Source organism: Salarias fasciatus, chromosome 22, assembly GCF_902148845.1.
Source record: "Salarias fasciatus chromosome 22, fSalaFa1.1, whole genome shotgun sequence".
In the NCBI taxonomy this organism is placed as follows: domain Eukaryota; kingdom Metazoa; phylum Chordata; class Actinopteri; order Blenniiformes; family Blenniidae; genus Salarias; species Salarias fasciatus.
In genome coordinates, this window is record NC_043765.1 from 14,679,948 (window position 1) to 14,696,381 (window position 16,434).

Here is a 16,434-nt window from a genome sequence, read left to right on the forward strand (position 1 = left end):
TAAAAACCGTCTCCATGGCAACTCCGCACCCGCTGATAAACAGAAGTTGATTGGAGTACAAGGTGAAAAGCCTGCAGCTGTTAGTTTTGGATCTGGGACAATGGAGCCGGTCTCTCTCGATAAATCAGCTTTAAAAGCAGTGGACGATTACTGGGAGTACAGAAGGTTTGTTTTAACTCTAAAATCTGTATTTATGTCTGGGTTTCCATCGGCTAATTGTTTAATGAGGAGCTGATGTAACAGATATAAACAACGCAGAACTCCTTTTCAAGCAAGATAATAAAGTTCATTGTTATCCAGGCAGAAATCTATAATCTCATGCTAGTTTCGTTTTTAGGATTGTGGGTGATGATGATGGTGGAAAGCTGTTCACTCCAGAGCAATATGAAGAATACAAGAAAAAAGTACTTCCTCGACGAATGAAAAATAGACTATATACAAGCTTTGGCGTGCCAGGGAGTATTGACTGCAAACTCATTGGTCCTGAGACACAGTGCTTCTGTGCACATAGGTATGCCATCACTCAGGAAGCCATACCCTTCTCCCATCTCACATCTCCTGCAGTAATTTTATATCACTCAGGTACAAGGAGCATAAGACTGAGTGGGAAATGATTCCCACCGAGAGACCCATAGCCCTGCCGTGCCAGGTCAGGAGATGCTTCTGTACTGCCTACCAGTATGTCCCTCGTCTTGGACCAAACCCTGTCCGCTGCAGATGTAAACACTTACCGCAGGATCACAGTGAAGCTGCTGGTCACTTGTGCAAAATATGTGAGTGCAAGTCACACATTTTCAAACTATTTCATGCTCGAGCACCTCATCTGGTGAACGAGCAGTTTTCACTAACCTGTTTCCTCTTAAATCTTTTTTTAGGTCGTTCCTGTTCTGGGTTCCAGAGTCCCTACACCTGTGGCTGTGGCAAGCCCAGTTCAGCCCACCAGACTCTGGTAAGCTGGATCAGACTGGATCAAAAACAAGCACCTGGAGCAACCCAAACTTTGTTTGGCTTTCTGGCTTACTTTTGTTTTCATAGTTATCAAGTTGCACAATGTTCTTGGCAGGTTGAGACAAAGCAAGAGAGGGTGGCACGTGGTCAGCCTGTAGGCTGGGATGTTCCTTATGCTGCTATGGGAGGACTGACAGGGTTCAGCTCTCTGCTGGATGGTTATCTTGGTTTGCAAGCCAGTAACTCAGGTAATACCTCTGTGGCTATCTGTATGCATGTCTGCTGTATGGCATGTTATCAACTCTTCCAGCAGAATTTTCCTGTAATCACATAAATCAGATCATCGTCCTGCAGAATAATTCCAATACAGGGTGCTTATTTTCAGATCGGACTCTGATTCATGGAACCAATGCTTTGGTGAATCAGCTTTAGATAGACTGCACAACCTTATATGGGTGTCTGAGTTTATTCCTCAAGGGAAAGAAATTTCCTTTAAGAAGCATGTGAGGGCAGCAAAGAGCAGTGCAGTGTCACTAAAGTCTTGCAGAACAGGGATTAGTGAAGGTCAAAAGTGAACAACCTCAATACACCACATTCTTCAATCCTGCCGAGACTGTGAGCAGGCTCTTTTAAAGCAGGGGTTTTTCTTTTAACGTATTAGAGGACCCACTCACTGAACATAAAATGCCAGATTGTCTCTCTGATGCCATGGCTGAGATGTGTTGCTATGCTATATTGCCAGGCAGTGTAAACAAATCTGCCTTGGTAGTAGCGTCATTAATTATTTTAAGCTTCTCTCGCTGTAGACACTGAAACTTGACATATTATGCCTCAACTTTTCTTGAATTCATCTAAATGAAAAAGATCAGTTTATGAAATGTTTATTTCCCCTGTTGCTCTGCCGTCTCACGTCCCCTACTGGAGGCATGTCTCACACTTCAACAACCGCTGTGCAGAATGTAATGAGGTTTCTAAGTTTTGAATGTATCCTCAGCTCATGTGAGGGTGAACATTATTGAATTTTACTAAAGGAGGAGCACACTTGTTTGAATGCCGCATGCAGTGTCTTTTAATCCTTTTTTTTAAAGTTGCGGTATAACATTTGATATTATATTCTATTATCTTGCATGCATGCTAGTCATCAAAGTGTTTGGTCACAATTTGGGCAACATTTAGTATAGATTACTTCTTCATGAATCTCACAATCATCAACGTTGCCCATTCCTGTAGCCATCACTGTGTACGTTGTACCTGTCACCTCTAACTTTAGTTTAATTTCTACCGTATGTTTTTAGATGAAGACAGAAATGATGACTTGGGAGGCTCAGCATCAAAAATAATCCGTGTATCATTCGTTCAATTGATATTCAATTTAGAATCAAAAAACAAAATATTGAAAAATTAGTCGTTTTTCCTTTTTTCGTTTTTAAAATGAAAACAAATAAATGAAAATTGGTTCGTTTTTCAATATCCCGTTTGTTAAGACAGATCAAATAAAGGAAAGTTGAAATGCGGCCACAGAGCAGACTTTAATGTGATTTTTCAATTTCTTCGATCTCCGTGACCCGGAAGTTCTATCGTCTGTGTTTTGGTTTTTGCCGGTGGGAAACGTGGGCGGGTCACGGGACCCTGTGGGTCAGTTTAAGGCCAGCACACACTACAGAAGGATCAGGCCGAATTTTGCCCCAGTTTTCTCCTCCCTACCGAAGACAAGGTCCGGGAGTATGCTAATGAGTTCGGGTCCGATCTTCGTGTAGTGTTCGGGGGGTTCAGAGAGATTTTTTTCCGGTCGGAGCCTCTCGGGAGGCGTCGGAAGGGGAGATCGTAGATAATGAACATGTTTAATATTTCTGATCGCAAATCCTGTGGAGTGTGGTGCTCTGAGAGGCGCTGATCAGCTCCGAGTAGAGAAAGAAAGAAAGAAAGAGAAAAGTCAGAACTCCTAAACTCAGCAGTGAAGAAAGTGAGGGGTTAATCCTCAATAACTGGATCGCTCCAGGATAAACTGGATTTCCTCCATTCAGACCCAAACTCCAATCTGCATCGCAAGTCCTACATTAACCATCACGGAAGAATGAGGAAAAAAATAAATGAAAAAAAAAAAAAAAACAACTTTAATTTAATATCCTGACTCCGTGCCTTCAGAGAGACGAGCGACGCATAATGAAATTTACCTTATCAAAGCTCAACGAGATTTTATTCTGGTGTAAACTATCCAATCTGGGGACAAAAAGAATGATTTAAGATATTTGGTGATTTAAAAAAGTAGCTTTGTCAGAGTCTGCTACTGCTCTTAAGCGATTAGGTAAATTTCATTATGCTTCGCTCGTCTCTCTGAAGGCAGGGAAAGTTGTTGTTTTTTTTTTTCCATGATGGTTAATAGTGGACATGAATTCAAACATCGGGATTATTGCAGGACTGGCGATGCAGATGAATGAGCAGATCGGAGTTTGGGTCTGAATGGAGGAAATACAGTTTATCCAGGAGCGATCCAGGTATTGAGGATTAACCCCTCACTTTCTTCACTGCTGAGATTAGGAGTACTGACTTTTCTCTTTCACTGTCATATAGTGAATATATTTCACATATGTCTCCATCTCTGACAGCTGAGAGGGGATTTTTTTTAACGCAGCAGCACCAGCCAATCAGGGAGCTTTATTTCGAGGGAGTGGACAGGTCTGCTCGGAGCTGATCAGCGCCTCTCAGAGCTCCACGCACCACAGGATTTGCGATCAGAAATATTAAACATGATCATTATTTACGATCTCCCCTTCCGACGCCTCCCGAGAGGCTCCGACCGGAAAACATCTCTCTGAACCCCCCGAACACTACACGAAGATCAGACCCGAGATTATCTTACTCCCGACAGTCGGACCTTGTCGGCTTCGGTCGGGAGGAGAAGATCGGGGCAAAATTCGGCCTGATCCTTCTGTAGTAGTGTATAGTAGTGTGTGCTGGCCTTAAACTGACCCACAGGGTCCCGTGACCCGCCCACCTTCCCGCCGACAAAAACCAAAACACAGACGATAGAACTTCCGGGTCACGGAGATCGAAGAAATTGAAAAATCACATTAAAGTCTGCTCTGTGGCCAAATTTCAACTTTCCTTTATTTGATCTGTCTTAACAAACGGGATATTGAAAAACAAACCAATTTTCATTTATTTCTTTTCATTTTAAAAACGAAAAAAGGAAAAACGACTCATTTTTCAATATTTTGTTTTTTGATTCTTAATTGAATATCAATTGAACGAATGATACACGGATTAAAAATCAACCAAACATCCACTAAGGCATCGGGTTCTGCTCTCTGCAAGACAAAGATTAACCAACAGTAAAGACATTTTCCAGACTGAGTCAATCTGTAAGATCTTTTATGATACTGTATTTGTTCCTAGACAATTATAAAATCTTGTCTCCAGATTGATAATTTTTGTTCCTGTCCATCCTTTGGAAAGTTTGAAAACATACACAGTACACACAGTACAAGTTGTTGTTGCGACACTGGTCCGATCTACTGTGAAGAGTAAACACTCAGCTTACTGACGCAATCAGAGTTTTGATCACCGGGTGCAGCATCCTTCAGTAAATAGGAATGTAAGATTTTCAAATAATTCGTGAAGTTTCAAGAGGATGAAGCAATGGATTCAATTCTTAATGAAAGCACAGCATGGGTGTCACTGCAAATGTTACAATGATTTTTTGACATAATGTAAATACCTAGCCAATTCACAATGTTTTTTTTCTGTGGAATTATTGTGCTCACAGGGTCAGCTCATCAGAGGAATCCACGATGATGCCAGTAAATCACAAAATAAACACACCTCTGTTGTACATTTTTCAAGGAATGAGTCAATGTGTTTGATTCAAGCCCCATAAAATAGAAAATTTTATGCATCGGAGGTGAAGTTTTGTTTGTTTTTCATTTCTTACTGAGATGAAAACCACCCACTCAACTCACCACCAAAATAACACCAGAGCCGTTGAGCTATAAGTGCAGCGACGAGCACCGTTTTTAATTTGGAGATAGATGTACTGTCTCCGATTGATTAATCCCATTCCTCACGGCAGATCAGCGATGATGAGAGTTGATTTAATCCGTGCAGTGAATTCAGATTGAAGCAGGTTATATTTTCTTCTTCGGCGGCCCACTTTTTAACTGAGGCGCGCAATTAACAGGCATCTAAACGGAGATTAACTCCTACACACACGCTCCTGTAGAGAGGGGTTGGCGAGTCAGACTGGATCAGCTTCCACGCTGGAGCTGGCCGGTGCATCTGAAGTCACCTGTGTTGTAATGTTAGCATTACCCGAGGCAGCCGTGTGTGTGTGTGTGTGTGTGTGTGTGTGTGTCAGTGGGCTGAGCAGGTGGTCTTGGGGATACGAGGTAGAGCTTTGCATGAAGGACGTCATGACTGCACCTGGGTCTCTGCACTCCAGTGCTGAAGAGGGACCAAGTGGAAGGTGAACCGAAGCTGACACTTTAGATTGACTGTGTTTCTACAATGTGGGGAGGGGGCGGGGGTCAGGTTGCTTCAAGATTAAGTGTGTACACAAACATTCAAAATAGCAGACACACTTTAAAATGTGACTCATGCCTTTGTCTTTACTTCGGAGCTGAGCTCTGACTGCAGGAATCAAGTATCCTTTAAGAAAACCATTAGGCGGTCATTGTCTGACACATTAGTGGAGCACAATTACAATTTAGGATAAATGCCTCTCCATAGCAACCCCATTAAGGAGGCCACAGGTAATTTACTTTGGCTGTTGGTTGAAGGGAATGCTTATAACATCCCTCATTTCGCCATAGAAACCACACCCAACTTGACTGACAGATTTCACTCCACAAATCAAGAGGCAAACGAGATTAAACTGGCAATTACTGTGCAATAATTACTTAATTACATCAGTGACAGTTATGGTAAGCACACTCTGGTTTAAGGGAACACAAAGAGAAAATTTCTCATAATTTCCCTACAGGTGGGATGACAGGAAAACATAAGCTCAAGACAAGGACAAACAACTATTACTAAATATGCCTTCACCAAGGTACGAGGTATTTCTTATGTATCATATTACTTTTATTCAACAATAAAACCTTCGATTGATCATCGAATGGTTAAACATCAACCATTGATAATGGTTGATGTTTTCAAACCATTCTCAAGAGTTTATTTATTTTAATCAAGACAATGTGCAAGATTTCTAGACAGGGCAAATTCAGCTCAAGCAAAATCCAGTTTGTTCTGTTTCTCAGAAGAACAGAAATCCAAGACATCCCTCCAATATTAGAGCACAAAGCTTTGTGTGAATCTGACACATTGAACGTGTGTGTGTGTGTGTGTGTGTGTGTGTGTGTGTGTGCGCGCGTGCGTGCGTGCGTGCGTGCGTGTGTGTTACAGAAGCTGTGTCAGGCCCTTCTTGTGTTGGCAGAGTCACTGCACTGAGAAAGAAGAAGAGAGAATAATGAGAACTGGGTTTAGTGCTGCTGTGATAAAAAGGGAATAAAAGAGACGTGTATGTTGCCAGGTTAACTAAATGTTGTTCGACTCGCAAAACTGTGCTTGAACACATTCAGCTCCCCACACACTCAGTCATGTGCACAGTTTATGATGCACATAAGGCTAGAAACAAGCAATGTGCTGTTTTTATGACGGAGGAGGTGGTGGTCATGCTCCCTTAGGTTGCGCAGAGATAATACCACTTGGCAGTAAGTCAACAATAAACAGTGGCAGTGCTTGAATTGGTCAATGATCCATCCATCCAAGACAAGTCGAGTCAAGACCAGTCAAAGTCATATAGTCATTTGGAATCACTTTCCATGGTGCAATGAAATTCTTCCTTTCATTACTTACATTGTACACACATCCATAATCATTGTGGGCTACAAGTTAATCTTTAAATTATGATTTATTTATAGTTGAAGAATTAAAAAAAAATGTGTTCAATATTCCTGTTAATACAAATGAATTATATCGCTTTCATGTTTAGCAGCCTTGGAGATTTGGACAAAAGGTCAAGGATATTCATAACACTTGGGAGCTTACAGAAAGGTTTCTTCAGTGATCCCTCGTGAATTTGTATAAATACTTTCAATAATTGTCTAGGCTGACACACCATTATTATATCAAAGTCAGTCTCGATTCAAAGTCAAATCCTTGTGAAACATCAACAATTGCTAGTCTGCTGCATCTTAGCTAATTATATAACTTAACTAAGACACATTTACAACGTCCAGAAGAGATGCATCCCTCTACCAATTCAATTTTCAGAAGTAAGGAAAGAAAACCTCCTCTTGACACATTATCATTGTTTTCATATCCCCCACAGAAAGGCCCTCGGCCTGTTGAGTGCTGCGTCCTGCTCTCCTACAGCCATTCATACATTATGCATCCTCCTACCTTTCACCTGAATAACAGCATTAAATCTGGACATGACTTTAACTCCCAGGATAAGCATTTGGGCTGAGTGTCTGGCTGACTGACAGTGACTGTTGATGAGTTCTGTCATGAATGCGCCCTCATTAGAAATATCGGCCCTTTCAGATGTTTCATGAGGCATTAATTTGCCTAGTTAAATCATACACTCACCCATTATCAGCATTCTCATTCTGCATCCAGAGCACAGTCTAAAAGGCTGGTAATGTCTTTGGACAATGCCTTCAGTTATTTAATTTACTCTTGATTGCTACAGCATGCTAAACGGCTGGGAAAGTTTTTTTCAAGAGGATATGTTGCCTAAATAATGCTAAATAAATAGTTTCCTAACACATGCTGAACTTTAATAAAATATTCAGGGTTATTTTTTTGCAATCAAAATAACATTCTGTTGCAATGTATACCACTGAGTTTGTCGCTCTTTGACGTGGCTACACCTTTCATCATGTTCCTTTAATACGGAGGGCTCAGGACTCCGACCTGCGCACCTGAGCCGGACTAACCTGTCACAGCTCCGTGAGGCGACCTTTTGCACGTCCATCAGTCAAAAGACTTCATATGATGTTTCTCCCGATGTGACATGTGCGCCGTTTTCACCCCAGAAACAGATGAGACACAATGACAAACACAGATCAGACCAGGCAGCGAGAGAAGAGGTAAAAAAAAAAAAAAAAAAAAAGGAGAATTAAAAAGGCTGAGACTGTACAGACTTCTACAGTAATTAGAGTAATAGAAGAATAAATGAGCAAAACCACAAAGGACATTAACTCCTTGTTATTTCCTTATTGAAGAGTTGTCATTCTTGTACTCGGCGTGACTGAAAGTGAAGGAGAGCTTTGAAATGTTGTGTGGCGCAGTAATTGCTGGCAGACGCTGTCAGTTCATACCAACGCCGAAACAAAGTCGAACAATTTAGGGAGATGCTTCTTTGAAGTTTAGATTGCTGTTGTGTCGAAGAATATGTCAGAAAAGACACTTCTGGCTTCAAAACATAGACATTGATTTTTTTTTTTTTTTTTTTTCTAAATTCTGCCTTGCTTGCTCTATATCAACCAAAACACAATGTCAACACAAATAATGTTTTAATCGCTCCAGTGTGATAATGTTATGGTTCAGGTGGATGCTGTGCGAAGACCTCTGTGGAGGTCTTAACCCTTCAGTAGTAGGCTGCAGCCCACGGAGGCTGCCGTTGCCTTTTCCAAGTAATAGTAGTGCTTACTTACCACCAGTAACAGATTGTCACCTTAGCACAATAGTGTAGTCAAAAGCAGCAATTTACACGTCAGGGTTGCGTGCAAAACCGGCATAATGGCGACAGAAAGCCCAAGGCTGCGAGAATTTCTGCTTCTTCTTCCCCACGTTTGTCTTCCCATGCAGTCCCTTAACTTTACTGCCTGATGGAGAAGACACACACACACACAGCCTCCTGCTTGTCAGTATTTCCTCTTGCGCTTGTGCTCACTGTAGATGTGAAGAGTGTGATTCGCAGCAGGAGAAAATTACAGGCCTTTTCATCGTTACAAAACCTCGCGACCGCAGTTATTGTAGAAACCAGGAGGCTGATGAGAGGAGGAGAAATCAAATTTGCATTTAAACAGCTTCTTTGCTGAAAGACTCGGCCTCCGCAGAGCTGACTTCTGATCGTACAAATCTAGACTGAAACATTTTAGTACTCACCGAAAAAGTGCTTAACATGTTTTTGTTTTGTTTGTTTGTTTTTTAAAGGTGATTTCATTTGTTTAACCAGTACAACAACAGCTAAAATAGTGAGAAGAAAACTGAACCACTCCAGGAAAATGTGACTTGCTTGTCAGGGCTATTTTAACTGCAAAATCCTTTGAATATTTTATGAAAAGAGTAAATATTGAGACAGATACAGTCACAAGCACTGACCACTGCTCTGTGTGTGTAGCAGCATCTTACCTGAGACTGAACTTGAAAGAAAATCAAGTTTTTATGGAAAGTATGTCTTAAATGGTTTTTATTGCTGTTTTTATTTCTCAACATCCTGTGAAGTCACGCTAAATTTATGAGGATAGTTGAGCTGTATTAACAAATTTATTGTGTTTTATATGCTAATTTCTCAATAATTCATGGCTTCAGTGAAAATGAAATTAGGCTCTGAAGGAGACAGAAATAATAACTAGCCTTAATAATAAAACTGTTGATGCTGTAGCCTGGAGTTAACCAAATTAAAAGTAACCAAATGAACTTCCTCAAGCTCACAAGTTGTTATTGTAACTGAATGTGCTGGGTATGCTGTTTCTATCTGACAAAATGTGCTATGAAATGTAAACATGATCAGAATAGGAAGTAGACACACAGATGTTCGGGAGGTAACAGCGCCCACACACCAGTGTCTTCATTCCTTCCAGCTGAGGTCAACATCCCATCCCGAAAACCAGAACTCTGTAATAAAGGTGACTGTCAGCGATGTTTTGATCTGATCATTACGTATGATTATTGATGTCATGCTTTCCATTGACTTCAGTTTCTGTGGTCGACTTGCATGCACTGGCCTTTTTGTCAGTCTTTCAATCAGCTGTTAGGAAGTTTTCATCAGAGCTCATGGTTTGAGTTTCCCTCTCCGTCTGAATGCCTGAACCCGGCGCTCTTCTCTGACTGCCGCTCGAGGTCTATGGGAGCATTTAGATGACTCACCGCTGCTAATGAAGACTTCTACAAAACACATTTTGAGATCATCTCACATGCAGATGCACATAAACACATTAACAGAGTATCAATATTTAGTGGAGGCGATGCCAACTCTGTGCGTCACTGTAGACATGAGGTTAAAGATTTTAGTTAGCAATTGCTCCTTATCTTTACAACACGGTAGTAGAGAGGCTTTTATCAGTACAGGTCAATTGGTCAGTTGGTCAATGGCAGGTTTTTTTTTTTTGGCGTTCAATCCCCTGGCTTATTGTTCTTGATTAACCAGTTTTAGGAGTTACACACAGTGTGTATCGTGTGCTTTCATTGGTCCCCTCTTCTCGTCCTATCTGTTATGTGTCAGTCTTTTTAGATATTCCTCCAACCATCCATCCATCCTTCCATCTTCTACATGTGCCTTATGGAGGGGTGCTGAGGCCATTCCTGACCATGGAGAGTAGATTCTGGGAAAGAACCTGTCTGAAATGTTAGGTTAGAAGTCCTAAAAAATGTGTCTTCAAATTGCATCAGGTTCCTCCCAGTCTATCAAAATCAGAAGCGTCAAGACATACAAGAAGTGTAAAAAATACAAAGAAAAATTGAACCTAATTTTTCTTATTTTACTGAGGATAAATATCTTCTATTTCTGGTTGATTTGCTGTGGGCACTGCTGGTTTAGTAACAGTAGCAGACATGAAAGCCAGATTTCTTGTATCTTACCTCTTTTTATATGTGAGTTGTTTTTTTTTTTTTTGGAAGACACCAAACAAAATGTTCATGTACTTATATTTCTTTGCACTAAAACCTTCAGACTTATGGCTGTTTATAAATTCTGATGTTGCCACATTACTGATCCCTGCATGGTTGATATCGTCCCTTGTTGAGTCTGGTTGCGCGTTGTTGACTTGTATTCTTATTGATCGTGTCACGCCCCCTGTCGTGCGTTCGCTCTGTGCTGATCGTCAGCTGGCTTCCTCTGGTTGTGCACATCTGAGTCTCGTCTCGCTCTCCTCCCTTCACTGTATAAAGGAGGACTACTCCACAATACTCGACCCCTCCAGAAAACTGTTAGTTTTGCGAAACGTCTACGACGGACGTGTTAATACAGCCATGTCAGTGAGCAGAGTGTGGTTTGGGCATCTCTTCAACTGAGGCCCTGTAAGTTTCTTGTCTTAAGAACACCTGCTGTTTTCTATGGATGCAGTTTCGATTCACTGTTTTGACGGCACCTGTTTTAAAAAAAAATGCTAAAACTGAAGTTTGTTATAAACACTTTGACTCATTTTCTTGGCTGACCTCTCAGCTGCAGCGTGTGCTTCACACATCTGCTCCAGTCACTTGTCTGACGCATAGGTGCGTCAAAATAACATTCAAAATGACATTACACCGGGTGAAGTGAGTCTTTAAGTGAGCGTGTAAGAAGACTAAAAGTTCTGATTCCTGCTTGAGCTCCTGATGATTCCCCCCTTGCAATCCGCGTCCTCGCTCTTGCGTTTCGTTCCTCGTCTCCCTCTCAGCATCCTGTGCCATACAAAAAAGGCTCTTCACGCATCCTCTGCACAACTTAAAAAAGCAACACTGCTGAAGAATCCTGATTTTGACAGATTATATGGCTGCGGGATCACACACAAAAGGATTATGAATGGGAGGTAAATGAAGCACTTGGTGGTGCAGATTCATCTGAAGTGCTATTTGGGTTTTCTTATTAAGAGGGTTTCTTGGCTGACGTATCCTGATCTTCACATTAAGGCCTTTTGTTCAAGTCAAGAGCCACAGTCTCTCTTTCCATCAGATGGAATAAACTACAAAATGAAATTAGTGAACTGATTCAGTCGAACAACTTTCATTGACATGTGATCTTTTTATTCTAGATCACCCGAGGCGTCGTCTCAGGAGTTTCTTTTGGTGAGGAGACGGTCTATAGCAGATTCATTTGAAGTTCGCCCACAGTGTAGCATTACTAGCATTCTTTCGTGACTTCAGATGGGATTATTGATGTCATTATGTCGAAGAATGACTACTTGATTTTGGAATAATTTATCACCTTCACAGAGGAGACGCCAGAAACACCAAAACATCGTGCTCATGGCTTGTGTGTATCAATCTGCGTGTGCACGCGTGTGTGTGCTCGTGCGTGTTATGTACACACTGCATTTGATATACAATGGAGTACAGTTTACTACTCTAATTTCATTCAGTCTTCATGGATCAGATGCGTCTCCATTGAAGATGTTCTTTCTTCTCTTCCTGTAACATACAAAGCTCTGAGCAGCCAGACATCATCATATCTTAAAGGGCTTTTAGAACCGTATTGTCCAAGCAGAAAACTTTGCTCTCAGAATCCTGTATTATTAGAGGTTTCTGGCGTTCCTGTAAGTCGGACGCGAGGCATCTGTCCTCGGGAACCAGCTCGCGGTTTCAAAAATGAGCCTAATACAGTCTGTAATTTTAATATCAGGCTTAAACCTTTACTGTTTGATCAGACTTATGGTTCAGTCTGGCCCAGGTCACCGTACACTGTTCAGCAGTGCTGACTGCTTGTTCAACTGTGCACAGAACTTCTTCTTCTCTTCCCATGCCTCTATATGTCAAAAAATATGCATTTCCCCTGAAGTGTCTGTTTTCTCCTGTCTGTCCACTCTCTAGAGACAAACCGTCCTTCTCTGATCTCTGTCTGTGGAGCTGAAGTGATTTCATCTGCAGGTCTGACACCCATCAGTCAACAACACTTTGATCAGATCTGGTGCCTACTAGTTTGTTTACATCTGGCCCTCTTTATAGCTTATAACCCGTCAGAACAGATGTCTGAGTATTTATCTTACTGTTGAAATTTAGTTTTTCCATTCCCCAGCCATATAAGCTTATTGTTATTTGTTTTTCTTTATAGAGTTGATTCAAATGCAAAATGCCAAGACATGATAATAATTTGACTATACAAATAAAACTGAATCTGAAATCGGTTTTATGCATGCACAGTTTTGTTTGTGTTTATGACTTTTTATTATCAGAAGAGAACGACCTTAAATACCTTCTTTCTCTCATTGCACAGGATCTCATTTGCTAATTCACTTTCCATTTAAGGTTCCTTAAATTAACTGAAACATTTGGAATAAATACCAAGAACGAGGCCAACTAGATACTAATGACAGCATCAGCGGTGACGTTCGTGTCTGAAAAACCTGAGCTGCAAAGAGCGCGTCTCTGACGCGCTATCCTGCCGCGCGTCCTTTGCGCACAGATATAAACTCCACCGCGCGCCCCCGGAGGAGCAGAAGACACGCACGGAGCAGGACGGCGCGCAAAACTCAATCCAACCCTCCGCAAAATGTACGTACTTTCATTTTTCCTTTAACCTTTATGCAAATTGTATCCTTATATGTATTTTTTTTTTAGTTTTTTTAACGTTTTTTTTAAGTACTTTTTGACGCCTCTGAGCTGGTTGTGCTTCCTGATTTGTAGATTTATTTATTTTTTAAACGTGTTTTTTTAACTATTAAAGTATTTTATTTTATTTTATTTTATTTTATTTTATTTTATTTTATTTTATTTTATTTTATTTTATTTTATTTTATTCTATTTTTAGCGCAACAGGTTGCCTGGAACAGTTGTGCTGTAAAGAGTCATCTTTTTCTGCTTCCCTCTGCCAGATGCATCCTAACTATGTCAGCTGGCTGGGGACTCTGGGGTTCCTGCTGTGGGCGCTGCTCTGCCTGGGCGCCTGGACGGAGGCTTACCCGGTGAAACCCGAGAACCCCGGAGAGGACGCCCCGGCGGAGGAGCTGGCCAAGTACTACTCAGCTCTGAGACACTACATCAACCTCATCACGAGACAGAGGTGGGAAAGCCATCAAAACACAGAATCCAATAGGGAATAGCTGAAGGTTTCTGTTTTGTGAAGACTGTGAAGTTTGATCTGGTATTCATGATGTCCGTTAATTTATTGATATAATAGACCTCAGGCTCAAATGGAAGATTTTAATGGTGAATCTTTTCTTAAGTATTTTACCAATCAGTATTTTTAACATTAATGTGTGAAAATATTTATGTGGGACTGTGGGCAAAATAATTTCCCTCTTTCTGTATCAGCCTTCAACAGCCACATAAAAATGTTCCTTCAACTGCAACGGTCTGATTTGGAAGCAATGAAATATACTGCATGGCATCTGTTGGGATTCTGCAGGTTGAAGCTGTCAGTCTGAGTTGCAGATTATTTGCTCTCACTTGTTACAGCAGGGCAGACTGACTATTCACCATCTGTAAAAAAACAACAACAAAAAAAAAACTGAAATCTTGAAGGAAAATGACTGACATGGCCAGCGTGCCGTGTCAAGTCAGCCACAGTTTCGAGCTATACTCTGAATGTCAGGGATGCTGATGCCTCTGCAGGCACTCAGCCGGCCAAAGAGAAAAGCACGCCAGCATGGCTGATCGTGTGAAGCACAGTGAGGGAAGAATGACCACCGCTGATGCAACTTCCTGCCTGTGGTGCCTGGTTTGGGTCTGACTTTGAATTATGGCAGGAGAAAGTTATTTACTTCAGTGTGTTAATTTCACCCAATGTCTGCTCTTGTTTTTCATTACATTTTAAGTCTATTCATCTGAAGAGAGGAGCCAATGAAAGCCACAAATAATCAAACACATTCCTGACCACCAATGCCTCTCTGTGTCTCAGGTATGGAAAGAGGTCCGATCCCGAGATTCTGGACACCCTGGTCTCAGAGCTGCTGTTGAAGGAGAGCACAGACACGCTTCCACAGTCGAGGTATATACAGTATGTGTGTGTTTGTGCAGTGATGAGTTTCAGAGCGACCGCAGGGCTCTGACACTGACCTTTGCCCCTCTCTCCTCCAGATATGACCCATCTCTGTGGTGATGTCGTCGCCGGTATCGGCTCTCATTCACTGCTGATACTTCGGCCTCCGTCACTTCATACTGTCTCACGACAACGACCACCTTGCCTCTGCGACCTTTCACCTCGGCGAGCCGCCACCTGTCGACAGCCCCACCGCCCTTCCCCATCAGCTACAGTCAGCACTCCTCATCGCCGGCTATGTGCCATGAAATTGTAAATAGTTGACTCAGAGTCGCCATCTGTGAAACATAACAGCTAAGTGGAAGAGGGGCATGTTTGTTTGTATTTTGTGCTATTAAAGATTGACGGTTTGAACGAATGCAATTCATAGTATCTGCTTGACAAAACCAAACAGTATTCATTCCTGAAACATGTTCTTCTCAAAGGCAAAATGAGCATTTATTGGTCAACTCTGAAGAATAAAAAGAAGTTGCATTGGTGCTGAAGAATTGGGGGAATAATGATTTCAGGTTACATCAGGTTTGAGCTTGCTGAGCTACACTAAGCAGCCAAAAAAAAAAAAAATCTTAAACGGAGAAGCTGCTGCAGCGGGTTATACGGCAAGTGTGCAAAAAGCACCTTTCAGAATCCTCTAAAACAGGAATGGTTCCTTAAAAGCCCCATAAAGCCAGAAGACATCTATCAATCTTGAGTCTGCCAATCGTACAGCTAATGGCGCTCTCTTGTGGCCACAGGGATAAGTACCTGCTCTGAAATAAATGAAGGGAGAAATGTTATTTCCAGGGGCATTAGTGCAATTATATAAATGGTTAAGTACTGCAGCCAGAGAGTAAGTCAAGCGGTAAGAGACAGCAGACCCACAGTCTGCAGGAAACTGGAGACTCTCATCAAACAAAAGGAGCTGGTGACTTATGCAGCACTTCAACATGTCAATGCAAGTGGAAAGCAAATTTAGAAAATGTTACTCACTCATTGTGTAGGGCAGGCAGTCGTCCCTGAACCACACCTTGAATGCATCTAGCAAGTATTGTTCCCAGTGTGTCTGAAGAGGAACATAAACACTGAGTCATCGGAGACTTTTCCTCTCTATTAAATGGATGCTAGAGATTTTAAGTTTGGCATTGCAGCAACAATTTAGGAAATTTGTTGTTGCTATTTTAAATGATCTTTCATAAAACTGAGCCTGTGAAAGCTGATCTCTCATCAGTGGATGTTTGCACCACTAGTTTATGCAGTATGATGATCATTCAGTAACGATACCTCGGGTTGGAATTTTGTAAATTTGAACCATAAGTGAGAACATTTATCCTTTACAACACTGCAAAGATTTTAAGAATATGTATGAACATATTCAAATTGTCAAGGTTTATTTGGGTCCCAGCTAGCACAGGACATCTGCGTTATTCTGACTGTGGTCCTCTTGTATTATTATTTTACATATCTCATGATTACACAAGCCATTATATCACACGGCCTCAGGAAAACCAGAAATCAAAATGAACATATGGAATATGAGCGGGGAAAGCGGACAGCTCATCAAAAATGAATGAATTCGTGATTCAAGGCTATGGAAACACACTACAACA

At 41.4% G+C, this 16,434-nt stretch overlaps 2 protein-coding genes across 2 annotated transcripts; both read left to right on the forward strand.

The window, feature by feature from the left end:
* The first annotated feature begins 9 nt into the window (after nt 1-9).
* Nucleotides 10-8,856, forward strand: fam221a (family with sequence similarity 221 member A). The gene is made up of 8 exons (XM_030121055.1): nt 10-165; nt 338-511; nt 583-773; nt 876-949; nt 1,064-1,196; nt 2,244-2,293; nt 7,986-8,039; nt 8,851-8,856. Exons 1-8 carry the CDS (start codon nt 101-103, stop codon nt 8,854-8,856), a joined length of 747 nt encoding a protein of 248 aa, XP_029976915.1. The 5' UTR covers nt 10-100.
* Nucleotides 8,857-13,310: 4,454 nt separating this feature from the next.
* Nucleotides 13,311-15,202, forward strand: npy (neuropeptide Y). The gene is made up of 4 exons (XM_030082366.1): nt 13,311-13,362; nt 13,683-13,870; nt 14,708-14,797; nt 14,887-15,202. The coding sequence occupies exons 2-4, from the start codon at nt 13,683-13,685 to the stop codon at nt 14,906-14,908; spliced, it is 300 nt and encodes a 99-aa protein (XP_029938226.1). The 5' UTR covers nt 13,311-13,362; the 3' UTR covers nt 14,909-15,202.
* The last annotated feature ends 1,232 nt before the right edge of the window (nt 15,203-16,434 follow it).